Consider the following 22,598-nt stretch of genomic DNA (forward strand, 5'->3'; position numbering starts at 1 on the left):
TTTAAGAAGCATGATCATAATGTTCTTATAACATCAAGTCTCATTATTAAAAGAAACTTCAAATGTTACGATAACAAAATAGGCTTCACCATCACTGAAGTTCCTAAGTCAACAAGATGGCATTATAGAAATGTGAATTGAATTCTTTGGTTAGCTTCTCATTGATCCTTAAACAAATCCAACCATTTTTTTTTTTTTTTACAAAAAATTTATATCATATCAAAATGTCAAGACAAAAGCTTTGGCATGAATTTTTGAAATGACAGTTCATATTACACTTAAAAGGGAATTTTTGTTTCACGGGGGAGGGGGGGGGGGGGGGAGATGTTTTAAAAATATTTTCCATTGATTTCTGTAGTGCTCTTGTACTAGTGTTGGGAGGATATTTTGAAGTCAGCAAGCTAACCCCTCTTTGAGGGCAGCAAATGTGTTGAATGGATGAATGAATGGGTGAAAAACAAGAGTTTACCAAAATTTTAGATTTATCTCGTGTTGTTTTCCCAAATAAGAAATATTTTTATGAAAATCCATATAAATATCAATATATGTATATATTTTAAAAAAATTGAAAATCTTAACTTTTGAAAATTGACTTGGAGGTATAGGTGGGAGAACAATACTCTCGTTTGAAGTTCTTTACTTTAAAGGGGGAAAAACTGCAACCTTTATATACCCTGTAGATATCTGATCAGATTACTCAGAAGTGTTGAGTAATGTTACATCTACTGGACAGATAAAATTGCCAATTTTTTTTCCGTCCTAAGAAGATTATTATAAGAAGAGAGCAAACTTCATTTCTGTCACATTACATATTAAAATACATCTGAAAAAAAGCTCCCTTGTTGTAAAATTATGATCTTCATGTTAAATAATATTCTATGCCCATTTATTCAAATTATAAATTTAAAACTGGTTATTGCATACTTTATGTAAGAGTTCTAGTTATATTATCTATATATTATATTCCCCTCTAAGTCCCAAAACAATTGAATTCTTTAATATAACAAAGTTTAAAATATACCCGGTAAGTCAAATTGCCATATATATGAAGATGTTTTAATATCCTGATTCATATCTAAAACGATTAGAAAGACAAATTTAGCTCAACCAATTGCATGGTTGAATTTTCAACACTTAATTGAAAAGTGAAATAATATAGTTTGCTAGCTATTTAATTGAAACTAATATCTTGCTTATCTTATTCTTTATTGGTTTGGTGAAAAATTTCTATTACTAAAAGAATTAATTAGTTATTATCAACTTCCTTGAATAATAATTTACATATAAAAATAAGTGATAATTTAATATACTAATAAGTAATTTCAATTTAACAGTTATTTCATTGCTAAGATAATGAAAAACTATTGAAGACCCAGGGTCATATGATTAAACATGTTCAAAATGAGCAATTTATTATATTTCCAAATAAGTAATTTCACCTTAAGTGGAGAAGGCAGCTATTCACTGGCTGTTTTTGAAATATTATAGAAACTGAAATAATATACTGAATACATGTAAAAAAAAAAAAAAGTCATATACCATGTATCAATACCTGCTTGGCAAAACCAGAAAAATAAAAGGGAGTGATGGACCAAAATATATTTCTACATAACTTTCAAATAAAAAAAAGAAAGAAGGTAATTGAGGAATAAAAATGTTGATAAAATGAATTTGCATTTCCTTAAAAGCAATAAAACTGAGAAATATTTTGGTGATGATAAAAAATCATCAATTATTGTAGCTGCAGATCTGTAGCTCTCTGCTTGAGAAAATTCGGACAGATAAAGCAGAGAGCTACAGATTCATGCATTAATTGTAAAAACCTTCGATTTTCGCAGACGATTTTTAGTCGCTCACTTCGGGTATTTTTGCTTGTATTTCATACTTTCTTCAGCTCAAAAATGATTTTTAATAATTAATCATACATTTAACTTCAATTCCTGATAATTTACTTACCTTTCAACACTTACAAATGGTTGTTTGTGGTTGCTACATGAAATAAATACCTACAGTAGCGACAAAAAATCGTCGGCATAAATCGAAGGTTTTTACATTAACGCATGGATCTGTAGCTCTCTGCTTTATCTGTCCGAATTTTCTCAAGCAGAGAGCTACATTTTTTTAAATGTGTTGAAATTGTGGAGTTAAATACATTAAAAATGAATAAATATGTATACAACTACATATTTAATTATTGTGAACCTGAAACCGATAAATGTATTGTATGAAATATATACATTTAATAGCTCAATCCTTCTTTCATTGTACATGTACATGCATAATTAAAATGTAAAAGCACTATTACGACAAGCTATTAATATATATTATTTTTAAAGTTTATAGACAAACCACAGGGGTACGTATCTTATCCACTCTGTTCTCTACTTCACATATAAAATATGTATTTTTATATGTGAAGTAGAGAACAGAATATATAAAATACCCCTGTGGACAAACATAATAAATATCAAAAATAATGTTATTTCTATCATTTAAATTCTAAATAAATTTTACTTTCTATGGAGATGGTTGGAATTGACCTGAGAACAGATGTACTATAACTATTTTTTTTTTTTATAACCCAATTCGGTCAAACATTTTAATGAGATATGCATGCAATCTTCCCCCTGCTTGGAAAGCAAAATGTTAAAAAAGAAAATAATTTTTTTTTTAGTATTTTGATGGATTCAAATACCTATAGACATGTCAGTTTACTTATTTGCTTTCGTTGTTTAATATTTTTTTTCTAATAAATATTTACATTCCAATTCTTATGATCTTTAAAAATCATAATAGTTATTTTTTCTCCTTGTAAAATCATGCAGGTTTTATTAAAAAAAAATCTTCATTTAATTCCTTTACAATATATTGACATTTAATTTTTTTTAAACTAAATTTTTTTTTAATTTTACAGGTTCTGCTGCAATATACATGTAAGTGCAGGTGAGAACATATGCATTCATAAAATCTACGAATATTTCTTAAAATAACATTAATGTTCAATATCTTCATGTCTGAATGTAAATTCACCTCTAATTTATATCAACTCCGTCTACATGAAATAAAAACATTCTTTTCCCAAATAAATGGTAACAGTAAATCAATATTTAGTAACACCTAATTCCTCAGTTTTTACAAGGGTATGATATACAAACACATGCCAACTCAACTCAATTATATCTGGGGGTAGAGAAACTAGACCATGCACATAATTTTTCTTTTTCTCTCTCCACGAAATCAAATCAACATTTTAAATTAAAATCTCAAAGAAAGAACAATTATCTTATTATTTATAAACTCAAATACCCAAAGTAACAACATTTACTTTGCAAAGTCATAGGGAGAATACGTTGTCAATTCAGCCCCAGTGTACAACGCATTTTTGATTGTGTTGTACGAACAAAGATTTAAAAGCCTGGTTAAATAAAACAAACACTCCAGCATACACTTGTGAGTAGAACCTTTAGCCTGGATCTCCTTATTAAGGAGTTCTTCAGCACAATAGCTTTATTTCAATTTCTCCGGGCAGGAGGCAAATACGACATGCACTTCAGATCTTGAAATTTTAGGGTGTTTTAAAAATATTGAATTTGCAGAGGTTTGAAGCGTTTAAATTGAGAGTGGCCAGTTAAAGAAATTGTTCAGCATATATATTCAAATTCCAGTTCATTTCTAAATTGGTTGAAAAAATCTTTTGATATATTACTTCTTCATCAAGAATTTTAAATTTGTACCAACATTTGAAAGGGGGAAAAACATTATATGTTCAGCTTTGGTAATTTTGAAATTTCCCCTTTTTTTATTTCACACATCAGTTGCTTTAGCAACAAAAAAATCTTACCTTCAATGGACATCATTGCTCGTAATTCCCTATTCAACAATTCAAATCGCTTCTCCAAATCATCTTCCTTTTCTCTGGAAAAAAAATGTATATAAATATTTCACCACCTATAAAATATCCCTTTTGATTAGATTCTAAAATGAAACTTGAACTAAATTTACTTCTTCATTTATATAGTTAGTGAAGTTTGCAGGAAAGCTGATTTCTTAACAGGAATTAGAGTAATGGGTTTAGTGTTAAAGATGATAATATTTTCACAATATACTTATAAGACTTAGAAGTTTTCTCTTGAGAACTTGGGATCTTTATCCTGATTACAACCTTAATTCACGGAAAATCTTATTATTCCATCTGACGTTTCTTCAGCACATCTCAGAATTTTATGATATCCTACTGCAAGCATTCAAATAACTCCAGCCCCCCAATGTAAGAAGAATTTAGCAGATAAAAAGAAAGCTAAGTAGATTTGCAATAGGATCATAAGGATTGAATATATTGATGCCTCCCTATATGTTCAAGTCAACCTGAAATCCCTTTATAGCTTAGGTTCTTAAACACTGGATTTTTTTTCTTTCTTAACAAGTTGTGTGATAAATTATTCTCTTGCTTAAATATGAAAAATGCTCAGATCAGTGGAACTTAAGATGGACTAGTCAGCAAAAAAAGGGAGATAACTCCAAGTCGCAAAGGATTACAGTCATAACGTCATAAGAAGCCATTCTTAATGGCTTGGATTTTTCTTCCAATGCTTATTATCACCAGTTACTGTAATAGTTAACTACTAGTTAGCTTGTCCACACTTTCTCAATTTTTTCTCCTTCATAATACATATTCATGGCAAGAAACCATATTCCTTGAGAATTATTGTGGAAAGATCATGGGAACATTCTCTTAGCCATAAATAAATTATTAACGGGAATAATGATAAATGAAGAATTAAAACCGATTCATGCAGAGCTCTTTCGTGGCAGTTGTAAGTTTCACACACCCTGACAGCAAGCTGTCTCAGTGGGAACGATTCCTTTTACACTTTCATTGCCACCATCAAATCTTTCCTTGTTTGCAGGTCAAAACTTTTGACAAAATTTTAAATGTATATTTATAGTTTTATTATCTTAAGATTGCAATTAATCATCTTTGCTTCATCACATTTTATGTTGGAAACACCATGCACTAAAGGAATGACCTACCATTTACATTGTAATGTTCTCTCTCTCTCACTCTCTCTCTAAAGAAATTTCTAATTACTGTAAATGTATTTTATTTGGCGTGTACGGTATTTGATAGGAAATTGATTTTTCAACAAGTTAGCGTAGATTTGATTTAGCGCATTTCTTGCAATTTTCTTTTTCATGCATATATATATGCAAGTCATTTAGCGGTGTACTTGATTTAGCAGAAGTTTCTTTCCGCCATTTTTTTAAGGCGCTAAAAAGAATACACAGCCAAATGTAATGCGTATACAGTATGTTATATACATGTATCTATTAACCCTTAAAAAAAAAATATCTGAATTTGTATTCGAACAGAAGACTAAAATTATTTGGTACACGTAAATATAATAAGTCTGTAGGAAAAACATGGGGTGAAAATTGACGATGATTTCTCATCATCCCGACCTAATAAATTTAATATTACCACCTTTTACGCATTCATCAGGCATTAAATGTTACAAGGACTAAGTCTTTGAGGACTTTCAACTATTTCTGCAGTTCTTCGGCACTTGGCCAAGCTTTGTTAGACCACCAGTCTAAGAATCCCTGTTAAGCACATTCCACCTCTACCTGTTTTGTATTAACTAATGGATTTTTTACAGATTAGAACTCAAACCCAGGTGTATATTATATATGCAAAAGACAAACAAAAATATTCACAAGTCAATCCCTTCTTTTAAATGGCTCTTAGTTTTAATACTGTTTTAAGGCATTATCGTCCGATTTACGAGGGCAATAATTATAAGTAAAATATTGATATGCTGTGGTATGCGTAAAGTCCGTGTGTATATAACGGGGTTTATTATATAACGAGATCTCAGACGATAATCAGAAATGTGCACAAATTATTACACCGATTTATAAGCCTTGTGGAGTATTTTCTTTACTAAAATGATTACGCTTCCTGGTCTTAAGTTAAAGGAATTAGGACGATTGTTTATCCTACTGCTAAAATCGTAAAACCTTATCCATGAGTTCGATTATTAAAGCACATATATTTGTTTTTTTACATTATAAATACCTGTATTTGTTTTATTAAATATAATACAATTTACACAGGAATTGAATTTATCCAACTTTAATCCTTGCTTTTTTTTTGTGGTGGGAGGGGAAGTATTAATATTGCAAAAATAAATTAAATACGCTGACCCTAAATAAACATAAAGCTACGTCCTACAATAATTATAGACAAATCTGAAGTCCTTTGTTCCTCTAAGCACTGACACGTCCAAACATCTAAAATACTAAAACTTCATAAATATCCTGCCATGGAAGTTATATCATTAATCTTTAATTATTGGAATAATTCAAATATATTTTTGATGAGTAATGAACTATAATGGCTAAAAAACAAAATTTTTTTTTGACGGGGAAATTTTTCCGTTATGACTATTCAACGATACCAACACTTCTAAAAAAAAGTGCCGCCAATTTGGTCCAATTAAGATAGAGACGGTAGTAAGTACTATTTTGAACATGTTGAAACTCAAATTGACCTGTTATGGTATTAAGACGGATTATAGTGGAAAATCCTCTTTGGCCTAATCCCTTACCAATAATAGTCTGTTTCGACAACCCCTCCAAACATTTGATGTCTCAGTGGCAAAACACAAAGTTGGGGATCACCCCGAAAAAAATCCTGTTGTTACAGGGTTTAATAAGGACCCATGGCTAAGATTAGCGGAACTTTAGCGGATGCAGTATGACTTACATTTAAACTTTTCCAACTACTAAATATTGCATTTGATCTCCAATCCTGATTCCTACTCCTTTATAGCTATTAGTAAGGGCTGTTTAAGAAGATAATCTTAAATGTGTTTGTTTAGTTTACAAGATATACCATGTGCAAGTAGATTACAATACACATTCCGTTCTACCCTTAAGTTCCCTTAAATCTAAGGTCAATATGGCTTATATACCTATCTTATAGGTATTAGGAGATTTATATGTGTACATTTAGTTTATTTCACAGCTTTATATATAAATAAAGTATCCATACACATTTGTACGTACGGTTTCAGTCAATTGAATTTAAATTTATGTTTATACAGAAAATTTTTTACTGAAATTTAATGAAGATGGTTATTAATATCTATATAAAAAAGTACTTATTAAATAAATGATAACACAAATATTTATTACATGTAAACATCACGAGCATTGACATGGTTGGGGGGGGGGGTATTAAGGGCATAATAAAAAATTAAAGCTGATAATTTTTATTTTTCTTGTAATAACCAATAATCCTAACAAAGTTTAACGTTATTTTTTCCATCCAATTTTGAAAGATAATTTTCAAGCTTTAAATCAAATTATGGTTGCTAATTTCTGACTTTAGGGGAAAAAACCTGAAAAAAAATTCTTTCTGCATATATATTTATGTAAGAGACTTTCTTTTACATTATAAGAACAATTAAAACTCATAAGAATATTTTGCAATAGACCAGGAGCCAGTTACCCTTAAGAGAACAAATGTAACGGAAACCCGTTATGCAACAAAACAAAAACAGGCCCTTTCTAGCCATGAAAAGACGAACCTAATATGAATTCAAAATTTAAGACACATTTTAGGCAAAGTCAACATTGGGGAGCAATGTATTCTTAACCGACCCCAGGGGTGCTCTGTAGTGGTCAAACACAGGCTTTTATTAAAAAGCATTTTTTTTTCAAAACATTTCTTCTTAAAGCCACCATCATTTTACAAACATCCTCGAGATATGAAATTCCATGCGAATGAATTATAATTATAGAAATTGAATTCAATCCTCAAAAGGGCTAAAGAAAAGGAGGGTTTAAAAATTGGCAGTGTAGCACACAGGAAAACATTAAGTTGTTAGCATAATTTGGATCTTGTACAAACATTGCAATGTCAATATTTTAACAACTATAAGAGAAACTCCGTGTTGACATTGACAATAGAATGTGTTTGTCCGTGGAACTGACCAGCCTAATTAGTTAACACTGACCCCCTGCCATTGTGAAGGGGAGGGACAGGGTTTCCAAACAAAACAAAAACAGTCCCAATAGAAATGACGTAACTCATGAGGTCCTATGATACCTTGACTCCCTCTGTTTGGACATTTGTGTAATCACATTTTATATTTCAAGTGTGTGTGGTTTAATCTTGAAATTTTTTGAAACTCACCGTCTCCTTCAGGGGGACAGGACTATTGAATTACTAGTTAAAATATTATTAATTTTGATTAATACGTGGAAAATTTCTTGATACCTATATTCTTTGGCCTGTACGGTATAATATGACACATTTTAAAAAACTCTGAAGATACCATACATAGTTACATCTTGAGATAAAATTGACATCTCATGAAGTGACATGCCAAAAATTTTTCATGAGCCTTTTCCAATTAAACAAGAGGCCCATGGGCCACATCGCTCACCTGAGTACTGTAGCTTAGAAAAAGAGAAATTGGTTTATTACTGAAAAGTTAAAATCCAAAAGTAATCCATGATCAATCATGGATTTGCTATTCTTCAAAGAATTTTCCCATATATTTCTATGTAAAACTTTGGTCGGCCATTTTGGCCCCGCCCTACCCCCTGGGGTCATGATTTGAACAAATTTGAATCTACACTACCTGAAGATGCTTCCATATAAATATGATGAATAATGGCTTTGTCATTCTTGAGAAGAAGATTTTTAAAGAATTTTCCCATTAATTTCTATGTAAAACTTTGGTCGGCCATTTTGGCCCCGCCCTACCCCCGGGGGTCATGATTTGAACAAACTTGAATCTTCACTACCTGAGGATGCTTCCATATAAATTTGATGAATTATGGCTCTGTCATTCTTGAGAAGAAGATTTTTAAAGAATTTTCCAATATATTTCTATGTAAAACTTTGGTCGGCCATTTTGGCCCCGCCCTACCCCCGGGGGTCATGATTTGAACAAACTTGAATCTACACTACCTGAGGATGTTACCCCATAAGTTTTATTTTTCCTGGCACAGTGGTTCTTGAGAAGAAGATTTTTAAAACATGCCACCAAATTTTCATTAATTCCCAATTATCTCCCCTTGAATGAGGGCGTGGCCCTTCATTTGAACAAACTTGAATCCCCTTCACCCAAGGATGCTTTGTGGCAAGTTTGGTTGAAATTGGCCCAGTGGTTCTTGAGAAGAAGTCGAAAATGTGAAAAGTTTACAGACAGACAGACAGACAGACGGACACACAGACGGACAGACGGACGCCGGACAAAATGTGATCAGAAAAGCTCACTTGAGCCTTCAGCTCAGGTGAGCTAAAAAAAAGTTATTTTCCAAATTTTAGCCCTGTTCTTCAAGTAAAACACTTGAAATATGAAAGACCTAGTTCTAACTGTTGTTATAGGTTTTATAAAGTTGGTCAAACTTTTAGGTCAAAGTAAAAAAATATATACCATCTGAAGGGTATCATCACAATGACACATTTGTGAAGTATGAAAGCCCTAGCTTTAATTGTTCAAAAGTTAATGGCCAATGTTAAAGTGTGGTATTTTTTGTAAAAGTAAGACAATCCAACTCAAAGGTCAAGGACAGGGGGTCAAATTTGGTGGTACCCAAAGAAAGGTCTTGTCACAAGGAATACACCTGTGAAATATGAAAGCCATAGCCCCATCCACTCAATAGTTATGGGCTAGGTTAAAACTGACAACAGACAGACAGACAAAAAGACAGACAGGACAAAAACAATATACCCCCAGGATCTTTTTTGGGGGATGAAAAGATGTTAAGAATAGATGCAATGGATAATGAAAAACAACTGACCTAAAAACCTGATTTCTGACCTTTTGTAGTTTTTAAACAACCAGAATGGGCTAATTAGAAATGTGGTGCCAATAAGATTAACGTTCATTGCATCTCCTATAATTAATACCTAATGCAAACATCACTTACTGTCACAAGCAATTAAGTGTTCTGATCTACATTATTTAGCAGTGTTATTCAACCTAGTTAATTCTATAAATCAGACTTTTTGAAATTCTTTGCATGCATGCCTTCAAATTAATATATCATAATGCTCAGAATATCTAAACATTTTCTAAAAGTGAGACCCCCCCCCACCCAAAGAGAAAACTTCTTTAATAAATAATCTTTACCACTATGCAATGCTCTCAGTGCGTGATGTATGAGTATAATATAGAAATATGCTCCAAACAAATCATATCAAACAGACACACAGACAGACAGCGGTTTGAAAAACATCACTATTTTGGGTGCCTATAGAATGGGTCCCTTAATAAAACGCATATTGAACTCTGTATGCACTACTTGTAAACCAGAAAATTTTAAACAAATTGATCACTAGTCTAACATAACTTTCACCTAGCAGAAGAAAAAAACTCCCTGCAAGAAACCCATATAAATCAAAATTTATCACCCCGGTCAAAAACTTTGTCACAAATTAGAACAGTAAAGAGGAGGGCGATACATTAAAACTTTTCACCACAACATGTACATCATTAAATAGCTGCCATAAAAGGCCACTGAATGGAAAACTCCGAACCCCTCATTTTTCTTGCCACAGATGTTACAAATGGGGAAATGAGTGGCAAACCAGGGCCCGGGTTATACCGATGCTGCATACAGTTAAAGCCCTTCGCAGCAATTAAATTTCTGGAGTATGAAATTGTCTTAGGTTGAGAGTTCTCAAGTGGAAGAAGGGAATAGGAACATATTCTAATGAATTATCGCATGTCAATAAGGTGTGTGGAGGTATGGAAATAAGGTGTGAGCATGGCGAGCCTATGTAACGATATCGTACATGTACGTCAGTCGTTCTCAATATATTGTAACCTTAGAACTTTTCTTACCTTGTTTTTTTTTAAAGGGAATTAAGATTTTAAAAAAAAGAAAATTTTTTTTTATGAGTTTCACTTAAATCTATGAAATCTAATGAAGATGACAATTATAGAATGACTTGATCCTCCCACAATGGTAAATCTTGCTAATTGATTATTGTAGATGTAGATGTATAAATATACCGACACACATTTTTTAAAATTTATTTGTTTAACATACTTTTAATTTGAGAATTATGACAAAACAGATAATTTCAGAATTAACATTTCCCACCCACTCAATAGGTTTATAATCCTATTAATTGTTTTGATACGTAAAAAAAATCCTCAATGTCTATCACTTCAATTTTTTTTAACCTTTGATAAGCTCTCTTAAACACAACTGAGCTTGCATTAGAAGAAAAAAAATAAATGGTGAGAAAAGAAATAAAAAATAGTGTAAGCTTAAATATTTGACAATTTTTTCTCTTTTTTTTTTTTTTTGGTTTTTGTTTTGAATTTTTAACTGTGAACACTTACACCGCAAGGACGGTTATTTTTTGTTTCAAAATGCACGCATTATAACACAATCATGTACTAGTCTGGGTCTATAATGCGCATCATGACCAAACACTCCCCAACCTTATCAAGAAGCTGTCAGCAGCCACGATAAATAATTCCGTTCACAATGTCAACATTTTGTCACTGTCTTTAAGAAGGCTCACAAGTTACAGGGATTAAGCGGGGAATCATTAGGCGGGCTGTCTTGGGGACTTTATAGGGTCTGATTTACAAAAGGGAATAAACATCCATCACAGAATAATAAATCCCCCTGATGCACAGCAGCTATACTCCGAGGATCACCGTCCATCACCCGAGGCAAGGATGCGGTTCTTAAAGTCGAGGCTTAAAGCTTCTCATTGCTCAGCGTTATATAGAAACAAAAACATCTTCCATACTTGATTGGGCAGAAATAAATATATCCTGTTCAAGTAGATTCATCTTAAAACATTTTCCTGGGTATCAATAATTATTTTTTTTACTTTGGTGGGTCCTTAAAATGCCCTTTAGATGCAATGAGCCATTAGTATTTCATAGTTTGAATGAAGGCTAATTTCACTTACTCCATAATAGCCTCAGATCACATTAGGTCAAGTTTGTAAGAGACCACTTATTCGCCTCTGTCAACAACCATTTTTAAGTCTTTGTACACAAAATAATGAAAATGTGGGTTAATAAAAAATTTTTAATGGGCATGCCAAGTTTTTTCATTTCTTGAGAAGGGGGAAAAATTGGCCGAGGAATTAGGTTTCTTATGACACATTGCAATATCAAGAAGGATAACTCTTATTTGTCGCTTCACGGTCTTCCATCTCAGCTTGTAAAGGCCAAGAGAGATAACTCTGTATTCTGATGGAAAAAAAAAGAAACTGATATTGACTTACAAGATATTCAGCTGCATCTGCCGTCTGATCAAGGCATTTCTTTTGTTGACCAACAAAAACCATTCCTGCATTAGTTTTTCCTCCATTCGCTTGTACTTTGCTGCAATTTTTTTGTATATTTTTAGAAAAGAAAGTTGTTCATACATGTTTCAACAACAGTTTTAATGTCTGACAAATGCTCTTTTTAATAGTGTCGCAATAAATCAAAAAAAAAAATTATTCATTTTGAGTAGAAGTATAGATCTTTTAGTTTTAGCATTATTTATTATTATTGGGAAATGGCTCTTTTTTAATGTCAATTTTCAAAAACATTCATTCGTGACAGGATGGTTAATCAAGAGATTTTGCACATATTTCAGCACCTTAAAATTACAGCGAGTAACTTTACTTCCAGAGAGGTGCTTTTCCAAAATATCACACTACTTAATTCCTAAGGCATATTAAGGAATCTCAGTGGTCTTACATTTTCCCATGACCCTCCTCAGTTTGGCCTCCAGCTCCCCCGCCTGTTTGTCTATCTGTGTCTGCTCTCTCTCCAAAGCATCCATTTCATTGTGAACATACTGATTGGTGTCCTGCAGATGCTGCAACATAACAAAAAAAATAAATTTGAAGAATTTCTAAGTTAAAAGGTAACATTTAATAATTTTACATTATTTTTTTCACTATATTTACCTCATCCTTTTTCTTCTCCATATGGTCTTCAAATTCCAACGAATCTGGTGTAGAGCTGAAATCACCTGCAAATAAATTATAATCTGATGACTACTGATCCCATCCCCCCCCCCTTCCATCCCCCGGGGGTTAGTGACTGAATGCTACTCACCCTCTTCTCTCGACCCGTCACTGCTCCCTGTCAGGGAAAACTCAGACGAGGGACTCTGGACCACCCTGTTTTCTACTGCCTCCTCACTCTGTAAAAACATTACAAAGTTCTCAGTAATATGTGTTTTCTCAATCACTAAACACTAAATATGAAAGATAATGATTTTACAAAAGAGGGTTCCACTATATTTCTATCCTTTGTGCATACAAGTCTAATTGTATATTTCACAATTTGAGAGTGAGTAAGAGATACAAATGTATCTAGGTTTGACTATAAATTCCTGACTTTGATAAATACATGTTTGAGAGTGAGTAAGAGATACAAATGTATCTAGGTTTGACTATAAATTCCTGACTTTGATAAATACATGTACTGTGTTTAGGATAAATTGGTTTGACTGTAGATTACTAACCTTGATATACCGTAAGTTTCAACATAGAATTGTAACTTTCAATGATGCAGAGTTTGAGATCGATTTAACTATAAATTTTAACTTTGGATAATGCAGAAGTTGAGGAACATTTGTCAACAGAATTATAACTTTGAATGATGCAGAGTTTGAGATATGTTTGACTACACATTTGTAACTTAGGTAGATGCCAAGTTTGAAATGTTTGACTATAAATTTGTAACTTTGGTGGATGCCAAGTTTGAGATATGTTTGACTATAGATTTGTAACTTAGGATGATCGATGCTTAGCTGAGATATATTTCAAAACAGATTTGTAACTTTTAATACTGTCAAGTTTGAGATAGGTTTACTTTGTTTATACCTTTCTTACTTTGGTGGACCGTTTGAGCCTTGGGAAAGTATCCAACTTTGTAACAGGAATAAATAAAAAATCATAACAACACAACAGACTTTATAACAATCATTAAAGAAATTCTTTTATCATGTTTATCATTTAATAATTTTGTTCATTAATTGTCTGAGCTACTATGGTAAAATTAAAGTTAACAATACAGTTAGCTGAGTTTCCTAAGTTACGTGATCTGTTTAGTTCTCAATGCACATCAGTTTACCATGTTGACGTCACAATACAAGTGGCATAACATTTCCGGTATGAATTAGGTCCCGCCTCCTTATTATGATGCATCAACATAGCTGTGTTATGAATATTTATGAGTTTATTTGGAACACAATGGAACTTTTCATATGATAAAGTTGGTGGACACTGTCTGAGATAACTTGGGATGACTTGAGTGTAAATTAACTTAGGTTGCCTTGAGTGTAGATTTCCTTCTTTGGTGAACAGTTTGAGATAACTTGGGTTGACTCATCGTCTCAAGCCACGGTCCGGAGTCTGCATATATAGCTCTCTCCTACCCGTGGCTGCTTGAGCACAAAAAGTGTCGTAATCTTGAATATTTACACCTTTCTATTGTGACGTCATATTCAGTCAGTGGCAAGTTTTGTTTCCATCGCAATCGAAATCAACAACTGACGTCAACAGTATACAAGAAATATTTTCTATACTGCGATTGGATATTGAAAGGTCGTGATAAAGTTCATCATCCGACTATGCTTTACTCGCATTGGTCAATATTTTAATGAGCTACGAAGAATTCTCTCCTCGTTCAACCACGGCCAGATGGGAGAGGAGCGTACATTTTGGCCGTGGTTTGCGACAATGGGGTTGACTTGAGTGTAGATTTCTTACCTTGGTAGAAGATGACAATGAGGAAGTCAGGTCGGGTTGTTTGAGACTAAATCTCTTCAGTTTTATCTCTGGCTTCTTTGTTTCTCCATTACTTAGGGATAGAGATTCTATAAAAATAAGGAAAAAATGTAACATAAATTGATAGCCTTAATAAATCTGCAATCAATGAAATTCGGAATTTGTCTTATTTCTCTACAGCTATATACTGGGTAGGAATTCATAAAATTACTATATACCAAATATTACTTGCAACTCCTTTTATGTAGGATTCCTTGGTTTTGAATCTGTCTGCGATTACTTATTTTCATGACCAAGAAAACATTTTACCTAAATAAATACCTAAGTTAATAATTGGTTTGCAATGAAAAATATTTTTAAAATGAAGGTCATGATATTTGCATTTATTTCTCACTTGCAAATAAAATGTTGTTGACAGTAATTTGCCGATTTGTTCATTAATTGACAACATTGAGGTAATATTCTATATTTTCATGTAAACTCTTTTTCTTATTGATAATTTAACATTTAAATTTGTAATTTCCTTGATTTTGAGTTTCATGTAAGTACTAAAAGCATTTCAACTAAAAAAGTAGCTTGTACTTGTGTGTGCATTTATACAATGATTCCTTATCCACATTTTAATCTGGTAACAAAGAAAGCCATTGGTTTGAGTTAGGCACTAATCTTTAACAATAATGCACTTGAAATATTTAATATATTCTGATCATAAATCTAATTGTTTTACTTAAAATATTCATTTTAAAATAATATATTAATATTTAAAACACCACCACAACTTGTTAGTATTACTCAGTATATTGCATGTATTAAATATTTTAAAATATTTATATGAACCTAAAAAGTATTCATTAACCCATCTTCGGAAACCCACAGTCGATCTTGGTTCTCTTACTGTGGGTTTCCGACGAATTCATTAACCTCCAACCAAATGTTTATGAAGATACCGTACATCCTGTGCTTTAGGAGATATAAGAATATCAACAAATAATAACTAGGGATGACAACTGCACTCTGAAAGCTTAGTTGAATAATGAGGGACTTAACTTGAATGATAGTAAAGGTGTCATTAAAATAATTCTTCCCATGACAGTTTAATTTTATGGCCCTTTCACACTGCTTGATTTTGATGAAAAATCTCAGAGGATCAAGTCTAAGCTTCATCACTAAAATGTCAACAGCTGATTAAAAACACAGGTAATCAGAGATTACAGAGCTCACCTCAACGAATGTTGTCTTTAAGTAAGGCAAAGTCACACAATTAACCAACAAAAAGTATACATTCCAAAAATGAAAATATTTTTAAAAGCAATTTTGATCTGATACTTTGAAATAGACCTACATAAAAAATTTAAACTACTTCTTCTTCATGAAAATGTAATGAAAATCCAGCATCTGAAGCAAATTTGAGAGTTTTCATCTCTTGATGCAGCATTTGTGCAAGTTTGGTTTATACAATGTTATATAAGCCTTATAGTTTTTGGTAATAGACCTGCAACCATAACTTTTACCTTGTCTATTATCTGAAAAATGTAAGTCCAATTCAGCATCCGAAGAAAGTCCATTAGTGTGCATCCTTAGATGTATCATCCATGCAAGTTTGCTCATTATAGGGCTCATAGTTTATTGGAAATGAAACATGCATCAAAACTAACATTTTCACTCATTCACAAAAAGTAGGTCAGATTCAGCATCCGAAGCAAGCCTGGAAGTATGCATCCTTAGATGTATCATCTATGCAAGACTGGTCATTAAAGAACTCATAGTTCCTTGGAAATGAAACCTGCACCAAAAACTTTTAACTATTCACTCAACCGGAAAATGTAGGTCAGATTCAGCATCCGAAGCAAGCCTGGTAGTGTGCATCCTTAGATGTATCATCCATGCAAGTTTGGTCAACATAGGGCTTACAGTTACTTGCAAATGAAACCTGCACCAAAAACATTAACCTGTTCGCTCAACTGGAAAATGTAGGTCAGATTCAGCATCCGAAGCAAGCCCGGTAGTGTGCATCCTTAGATGTATCATCCATGCAAGTTTGGTCAACATAGGGCTTATAGTTACTTGCAAATGAAACCTGCACCAAAAACATTAACCTGTTTGCTAAACTGGAAAATGTAGGTCAGATTCAGCATCCGAAGCAAGCCCGGTAGTATGCATCCTTAGATGTATCATCCATGCAAGTTTGGTCAACACAGGGCTTATAGTTACTTTGAAATGAAACCTGCACCAAAAACTTTAACCTGTTCACTCAACCGGAAAATGTAGGTCAGATTCAGCATCCGAAGCAAGCCCGGTAGTATGCATCCTTAGATGTATCATCCATGCAAGTTTGGTCAACATAGGGCTTATAGTTACTTGGAAATGAAACCTGCACCAAAAACTTTAACCTGTTCACTCAACCGGAAAATGTAGGTCAGATTCAGCATCCGAAGCAAGCCCGGTAGTATGCATCCTTAGATGTATCATCCATGCAAGTTTGGTCAACATAGGGCTTATAGTTACTTGCAAATGAAACCTACACCAAAAACTTTAACCTGTTCACTCAACCGGAAAATGTAGGTCAGATTCAGCATCCGAAGCAAGCCCGGTAGTATGCATCCTTAGATGTATCATCCATGCAAGTTTGGTCAACATAGGGCTTACAGTTACTTGGAAATGAAACCTGCACCAAAAACTTTAACCTGTTCACTCAACCGGAAAATGTAGGTCAGATTCAGCATCCGAAACAAGCCCGGTAGTATGCATCCTTAGATGTATCATCCATGCAAGTTTGGTCAACATAGGGCTTATAGTTACTTGGAAATGAAACCCACACCAAAAACTGCACCAAAAATGTTAACCTGCTCCAAAAACATTAACCTGGTCATTCCTTTGCTGAAATTGCAGCATCTGAAACTTTGTCTGGTACAATAAAACACACTAAAACCATCTTCCATGCATGTCTAATCAGTATAGGACACAGAAGTAATTAAAAAGAAAACTGCTCCAAAAAACTTAACCTTAACCTGGGACGCCGACGCCGACACCGACACCGACGCCGAGGGTATCACATAAGCTCCCCCCAACTTCGTTGAGGTGAGCTAAAAATGCCTCTCAACCTTTATGAACTTGAATTTAAAAGAACTATTTATTAAGTAGCACATTTTGAATGATTAAAAAATAGAAATGATTGGTACAACTGAGCCTCACCATCAAGTACATGTATTTGGATACTCAGTTGTGCTCCCCTTACAATAACTCCATACTATACATTACATATTGTTTTAACAGTCACCGATGTTCCATTTTATTAACTTTTTCCCTGACAACTTACACACAGCTTGACAAAGGCCCATGGGCTTAAACAGTAACCCAAGTATTATTACCCCTAGATAGTTTGTCAGGTTGTAACTACATTAGTTACATCTGGAACTACAACTCTGGCTCATGTGACAAGAATATTTTACAGTTTGCTTCAGACTTACAACTTACAAAAAGTGAAAGTAGATTGTAGTGCTATGATAGTGACAGACTACTTTGAGGAATAAATCTTGTTATCCCGTCGCCCATGTGGTGCAGTGGCTAGAGCGTCTGCCCTAGAGTCGTGAAACTTGTAAGGAGTTGAACTTACGTTGCAAGTTTGAATCCCAAATTAGTTATGCCTAAGATTAAAGTTTTTGCTGACACACAGATTAACAGAGAGATGGAAAGACCATAAACAATATGTCTTTGAATCTTAAATTCTGGGGACCTAAAAACACAAATGAATTAGTTCACATAGAATTAAAATTTCATGCAAATGAGGTGCAAATGCATGGCACAAGTAAAAAAAAGCTGAGATTAGAATTAGTACAACTGTAGTAGTACAAAGAAATGCCACGTACAATGTACATTTCAAAGCTAAGCAGTACACCACAAATAAGCAGTTGTGACGTTATAGTCACAGAATTACATACCAGTCTTAATGACAAAAAGACCAGGGGTGCGAACTATCCGTCGCATTCGTAGTGTCGATTTACAAGCTGCTGGATGAAACAGATCAAACATATCGAAACATCAAAATGAAAGCAAGACAGTCATGCGAAAATGAGGGAAGAAAAAAAATGAATTAAATAATTATTATAATGCAAGACTGGATTAAGGCACTCCGCATGATGTCTTCATGCCTCTCATAACAATATTTGAATGAAAACAGGGTACTTTTTGATTCTAAATAAAAGTATGACAAACAGAATTGGGATAAATCATGTCACTGATGAAAGATAATGTTACAAAAATTGAATTTAAAATTCAATTTAATGAAGCAAAAGAATTTTACTGGCCAGCCAAGAAAGCTAAAGTAGCAATTTTTATTACAATGCATTAAAACATCAATGGAAACCTTTGAGCAGACTGACACAGATTTGATGTTTATACCTTCTTCTGTTGTTAGATCTTTGCTGGGCCTCTTGGGCAGGTTGACCTCTGGTTGACCTATTCCAGCTCGAGCTTCATCAATAAGCTGCCGGGCTCGCTCTTTTAACCTCTTTTGTTTGTCATCAGTTTCCTTTAAAAAAGATCAAGAAGGATACAATTTTATATGTCCATACATACACCTATTACATGAATTTTGTTAAAAATCAACCTTCCTATCATAAAATACACACAGACCTACAATTAGAGTCATTTTTAAAAACATTTTTACTTTCAGATTCAGTTTTTCCTGTATGTATACCTCAGACACCTCTTTTTCTACCTCCTTAGCAGGAGAGCCTGGAGTTTCTCCTATGCCAGCCTCTTTTCTGGCTTGTTCCAACAAGAACTTGGCTCGTTCCTTTAGCTCCTCTTGTCGAGACTTTCTGTCGTCTTCCTGTAATTACAAATCATGTCATAAAGATTTACTCATATACATGTTCTTCCAATAGATCTGATTATTAATTACTGTATATCTCAATCTAATACAAAATATGTTTTCCATGAATTTTATAAACATATTACCTTTGGCTTTAATATGGAGTCTAAATCACTAATATTTATTCTTTTACTGAAATCATACAAAAATTATGATTATTAGACACACAGTGTATACTGAAATACTGTAGAAGTACTTTTTTCCGCGTGGTATTAATTTACGCTATGTACGCCGTCACAAATATTCCGCGGAAATTTGTCGAAGCGAACTTAATATAAAGTAAGGCATTTAGTGACAATCTAAGAAATCCGCGTAGTTTTCTACTCGCGGATTAAACAGAAATTGAGATTCTGCGGAATTATGACCCCGTGGAAAAAAGTGAGTCTACAGTAACATAATGGGTATGGAAGGCTTTAAGAAATGAATAAAACAAATATTTGAAAGCTCTGTTTTGTGTGCATAGGCATGTCCATTGTGGACCAACTAACAGGAAGTATATACTTGATGTACTGATGACAACATAATGTTATTTTTACATCTAACCAACATTTATAATATAGTAATATTTAGTGAAGTCTAATAGAATCTACAATGAAGGAAGTATAGCAAAACATGATTATGACAAAGTGTCAGCGGTAAGCGATTTTGCTTCATTACAAGTGTAACTCGTTAAATCCATTAGCTTCACAATATGTTTAAAAACATATAAACATCACTTAACTATATGCATCAATTAATAAAAGTGAGTTCATTTTAAGCATGTTTTACTGAATAAATTTATTGTGAAAGAATATTTCTCAGTACTTACGCTCCAGCTGATTCCCTTTTAGGAGACACAGTGCTAGAGGGAGGACTGGACGGGGTGGAGGCCCGTGACGATTGTCCACTGCTGCCAGACACCGGGGTACCAGACCGGGGGGAGACAGGACTACCCAGTGACCCCTGACTGCTGAGGACCGGAGACCCCAGGTCACTTAGGGGGGTGGAGGCTTTACTTCCTGTCTGGGGGCGCCACACGTCCTCCTCCTCCACAACAGGACTGGTCACCTCCTCACATGGGGAATTCACAGAGTTATCTATCACAGTACTATCTTTGGCATTTTGGTTAGTGTCTAGAGTCTTTGTGGGACTGGATTCTTTACTTCTGCTTTTGCGTAACTCGACACTGGCACTTGTGCAGTCACTCGGAGTATTTTCTTTGCTGCGGGAATTAGTGGGACTATTTTCTTTGCTGTCCTGCTTGGCAGGACCATTATCTTTAGTGTTTTTCTTGTTTTTGTCTTTGACTCGACTCGTTCCATACATCTCCCTGGTGATTTCACTTTGAGTATTGGCATCTAGATCTCCTATCGTATACATACTCTCTCTTGTGTTTATACCTAAAATAAAATTACAAGTATTTAGTAATACAGCAAAATATTTGGCAACTATATTTTCAGTACAAGTTATTCATCAGACATGTTCAAGAAGCTATTTTGGGACTATGGTGTGTCCTAAGAACATCTTATAAAATAACTTAGTCTTAAGTCAGTTTCCTCAAAGCTTCCTAAATTTAGGCCCTCTTCATAAGCACCTCCAAATTTTAGAACACATTAAAATTAATTGTTTTAAGATCATCATAATTTTGTTGAGATGCATTTTTTAAAAGTCTTGTAAGTATAGTATGAGCTAATGATTTTCATATCAAATCATTTTTTTTAAAAACTGTTATCCATAAGCCTTTTTTATTTCAACATTACCTACCGGTATAAAGTTCACATTTGCAGACAATTATTAATAATATCTTTTTTTTTTCATCTTATCAAGAAGCACCTGGATTTCACACTTGAATATTTTTAGTTCCTTTTTTAATTCATAACGTTCAGTTGATAAATGTATGTATAGGGTTGACCTTTAAAAAAAACTTCTACAGTATAATTAACCACAATAGACTATTTTTGGAAAAATAATGAAGGACCATCCCCTCGACCTCCCTGATAGCATGATAGCCGAGGCAGATTTAACACCTAGTAGTACCTATCTGTTGGACCTCCAGTGTCTGTCCTGTGAAGTAAGCCCTCAGCTGGTGGAGGTACGTCATCACAGACAATTTATCTGGCACTGCCAATAGGACCATGTCAGACGGTTCTATCAGACGGGGGATACCACACGCGGCGGCGGCATCAAAGGCCTGAAAATACCACGTCATAACGATAATACACATCACGCAGGCACCGATTCATAACACGTTACTCATGCATTGGTTCATACTGATTGTATTTTAAAGGTCACTATTTTCAATTAATAACTAGATTGTATTTCCAAGTCATGTTTTTTGAAAGTTGTGAATTAGTTTGCCGTTAAATGAACAGTATGAGATTTTATTTTTAACTGACAATTTCTAATTCTGTTAATTAGACCGCACTTTAAAATTTTCAATGCATGTAAAATCCATTAGTGAATTAAGTAGCCTGGTACTCACAGTTTTGTTATTTCCTTTTATATCATGTGGAGCCAATGACTTAAAGTCTCTGATAAAAGAACAATATTCATGTCATATGAAAAGAGTGATGGTACTTTCTTTTTTAACTAATTAATAATAATCATAGCATTGAGATTTGAAAAAAATCTCAATCTGATAAGTAGAATTACATGTATCTTACACATCACATTTATTTTGCTATATGAATTAGCTTTTTTTAAAAGGAATAATCAAACTTACAACAAATCTGGCTTAAAATGATGAATAATGGCACAAAAAGCCATTCCATTTCTCCAGGACGTGGTCAAGTTTGTGACCTTGACCCCTTTATAACCTTGGGTGACCTCTTTGCACCACTCCAGAAGGCTTTTACTTGAATCTGTATTCCGTGAGGGTGACTCCATCTAAAACATTAAATGGTTTCTTTACAAGCATTCCATCATATATTGCTTTAATCTGAATTACAAAATATTAATAGAATG

At 33.5% G+C, this 22,598-nt stretch overlaps 1 protein-coding gene across 7 annotated transcripts in view; it reads right to left on the minus strand.

The window, feature by feature from the left end:
• LOC134230819 (EH domain-binding protein 1-like) overlaps positions 1-22,598 on the minus strand; it is a 57,007-nt gene that overhangs the window by 13,938 nt on the left and 20,471 nt on the right. For 4 of the 7 annotated variants that reach the window (XR_009984424.1, XM_062712677.1, XM_062712675.1 and 1 more), the window contains exons 9-22: positions 22,357-22,520; positions 22,117-22,165; positions 21,672-21,825; positions 20,464-21,034; positions 19,742-19,787; positions 19,479-19,613; positions 19,181-19,310; positions 18,721-18,789; positions 14,765-14,871; positions 13,104-13,191; positions 12,953-13,017; positions 12,741-12,861; positions 12,278-12,377; positions 3,842-3,915 (exon numbers count right to left, since the gene is read on the minus strand). Coding sequence is in view for 6 of the 7 variants with exons in the window: in XM_062712677.1 (XP_062568661.1) it covers positions 3,842-3,915; positions 12,278-12,377; positions 12,741-12,861; positions 12,953-13,017; positions 13,104-13,191; positions 14,765-14,871; positions 18,721-18,789; positions 19,181-19,310; positions 19,479-19,613; positions 19,742-19,787; positions 20,464-21,034; positions 21,672-21,825; positions 22,117-22,165; positions 22,357-22,520 (1,873 nt within the window). In the remaining variant the exon portion in view is untranslated. The remainder of the gene's footprint in view (positions 1-3,841; positions 3,916-12,277; positions 12,378-12,740; positions 12,862-12,952; positions 13,018-13,103; positions 13,192-14,764; positions 14,872-18,720; positions 18,790-19,180; positions 19,311-19,478; positions 19,614-19,741; positions 19,788-20,463; positions 21,035-21,671; positions 21,826-22,116; positions 22,166-22,356; positions 22,521-22,598) is intronic. The other 3 variants (XM_062712674.1, XM_062712673.1, XM_062712676.1) reach the window with 3 other exon arrangements.

The sequence above is a fragment of the Saccostrea cucullata genome, unplaced genomic scaffold (assembly GCF_032062105.1).
Source record: "Saccostrea cucullata isolate Sc308-1 unplaced genomic scaffold, CSIRO_AGI_Scuc_v1 ctg73, whole genome shotgun sequence".
Classification (NCBI taxonomy): Eukaryota; Metazoa; Mollusca; class Bivalvia; order Ostreida; family Ostreidae; genus Saccostrea; species Saccostrea cuccullata.